At 54.2% G+C, this 2137-nt stretch overlaps 1 protein-coding gene across 1 annotated transcript in view; it reads right to left on the bottom strand.

The window, feature by feature from the left end:
- The window catches only part of Iqgap1 (IQ motif containing GTPase activating protein 1), an 89369-nt gene extending 88404 nt beyond the window's left edge, over positions 1-965 (bottom strand). Inside the window, exon 1 of the mRNA XM_028754775.1 lies at positions 818-965. Coding sequence (XP_028610608.1) covers positions 818-872 — 55 coding nt within the window. The 5' untranslated portion in view covers positions 873-965. The remainder of the gene's footprint in view (positions 1-817) is intronic.
- Between the last annotated feature and the right edge of the window lie 1172 nt (positions 966-2137).

Consider the following 2137-nt stretch of genomic DNA (forward strand, 5'->3'; position numbering starts at 1 on the left):
TCTCTCTCTCTCTCTCTCTCTCTCTCTCTCTCTCTCTCTCTCTCTCTCTCTCTCTCTCTCTGGAAGGTTTTGAAGGCACTGCTTGGTCTTTTTCATCCGTAATTTCACAAACGTGGCACACATTATAACACTATCGAATGCATAATAACTGGATGCGTTAAAGTATCCTTTAAGAAGATACTTTTCCCAAAACCTAAACCCGAGACTCAAAGGGATCCTGTTGTAACTACTATCACACGTACAGCTGGTTAGTTCACTAATGTTGCAGGGATGACCACAGAAAATGAGGAAGTGGGGGGGAGCGATTTGGGTGTGTTTATGTTTTAATTTTAATTTTGAAATGCTAAGGAGAGAACCCAGCAGGAGAAAGCGAAAACTGCTTGCCTAAAACTGCACCTCGCAGCTAGCCTGAGGCTGCGCGGGTCTGCGCCCTGGGACACCCTCGCAGGCAGCAATCGGGGCAGCACCTTCCCACCACGCCCGAGCAGAACCCCTGGGTCCAGTGCCCAGGACACGCCCTGCACAGTCAGTCCTCCTGCCACCTCACCCTAGGCCGTCTTCCCCAATCTCAGTAGAACTAACCGGTGGAGGCGCTGGGTGGGGCTCCCCTGCCGCAGCGCCTAGCGAAGGCTGAGGCCTCCAGGTTCCTACCCGCCTCCTCTGGAGCTCCGGCGCCAACCTTGCTACCAGCCATACAGCCGGCTGCTCTTCCGGGTCCGTGCGGTCCCAAGCCACTCCGCACACCCGCCCGATTGAGCCCCTGGAGAAACCCGAGCCTAGTCCCTCGCCCGCGCAACCACAAGCCCCCGGCACTCACAGCCATAGTGCGGCCGGACCACACCCAGGCCATCAACCTCCTCCGCGGCGGACATGGCGGCCGACTCTGGGTCTCCGGTGAGGAAGCGCAGAGACCTTGAAGACGCGGGCGACCGTAGAAGCAGCAACTCCTGCCCAGTGCGCGGGCTGTCGCTGTCCTCAAAGCCCCGCCCCGCGCCATCGGCCCCACCCTACAGGTCCCGCCCCGCAGACCCCGCCCTTAAGTCCACGCCCCGCAGCGCTCCCTAGAGCGAGCGGAAGGGGCGTGGTCTCTTTACAAGACCCTCCCCCTACCCGCTTCGCTCTCCACTTGCGGAAGCGGGGGGGCGGAGCGCTGTAGCAAGTCACTGGGCCGGCTTGGTCCGTTGTCCCGACACTCCTCCGCCGTCGCCGTATCTGCGGCTCAGACTGAAAGACCGCCAATGTCTACAGCTTGAAATCCAAACTATTTTAGGCGCCTGCCTTCCACTGACAGCTGAGTTAACCCCCTCTGGACCGCAGCTCCTTGATGGAGCCGTTTCAGGTGGCCCAGGGTGTTATTATTGGATGCAAGTAGGACCCCCTGTTAGGAAAGACTCCCACCCCCTACTCTCTGCTTTCTGTCAATCTAGCCTCTGCTTTCCCCAGCAGTGCTAAAGTATAGAACTGCTCAGTCTCTTAAATTGGGGGATGAAGATGCTCAAACGGAAGACAATCTGTGCTCTTCTCCGCAAGCTCTTAGGGGGTATTTTGACCCTATTAAAGATGCCTCTTCTCTTTGCTCTTGTGATCTTTTAAAATGCCAGCTTTCAGCTGAGTTCTATCCTGACCCAGCCTAGATTACAGAGTGAGACACTGCCTCCAAAAAAGCAATAATAATTAAAGTTCCATTCTCACCATAAACAGTTGATGGCTTCTACTTACAATCCAGACCATCTAGAAGCCCCTCAGTAGTTTCAAACGAATGTGCACTTTTGCATCTCTCACGGACACTAAAAGCTGTCCAACATTGATCCTGTTCCTGCCCCACTCTCTGTAAGTGTTCAATTACCAGTCACACCCACCCACCCACCCAGGTTCCTCACCTCACCTCTATTTCTGAAGCATCTAGTTTTGTTTCTGTCCCCACCTGTGATATCACTGTTTTGATTATCATAATCTCTATTCTCACTTCTGCCAACCAGACTACCACGATTACCAGCATGTTCTTTCCAAAGTACAGAGTTCTTTGGGAAGGAGGACAAGTCTCACTATGGAGTCCTGGCTGTCCTGGAACCCACTAAATAGGCAAGACTACCCTTGAAGATCCATCTGTGTCTGCCTCCTGAGTGCTGGGACTAAA

This window comes from Grammomys surdaster, unplaced genomic scaffold, assembly GCF_004785775.1.
Source record: "Grammomys surdaster isolate TR1022 unplaced genomic scaffold, NIH_TR_1.0 126036, whole genome shotgun sequence".
Taxonomy (NCBI): Eukaryota; Metazoa; Chordata; class Mammalia; order Rodentia; family Muridae; genus Grammomys; species Grammomys surdaster.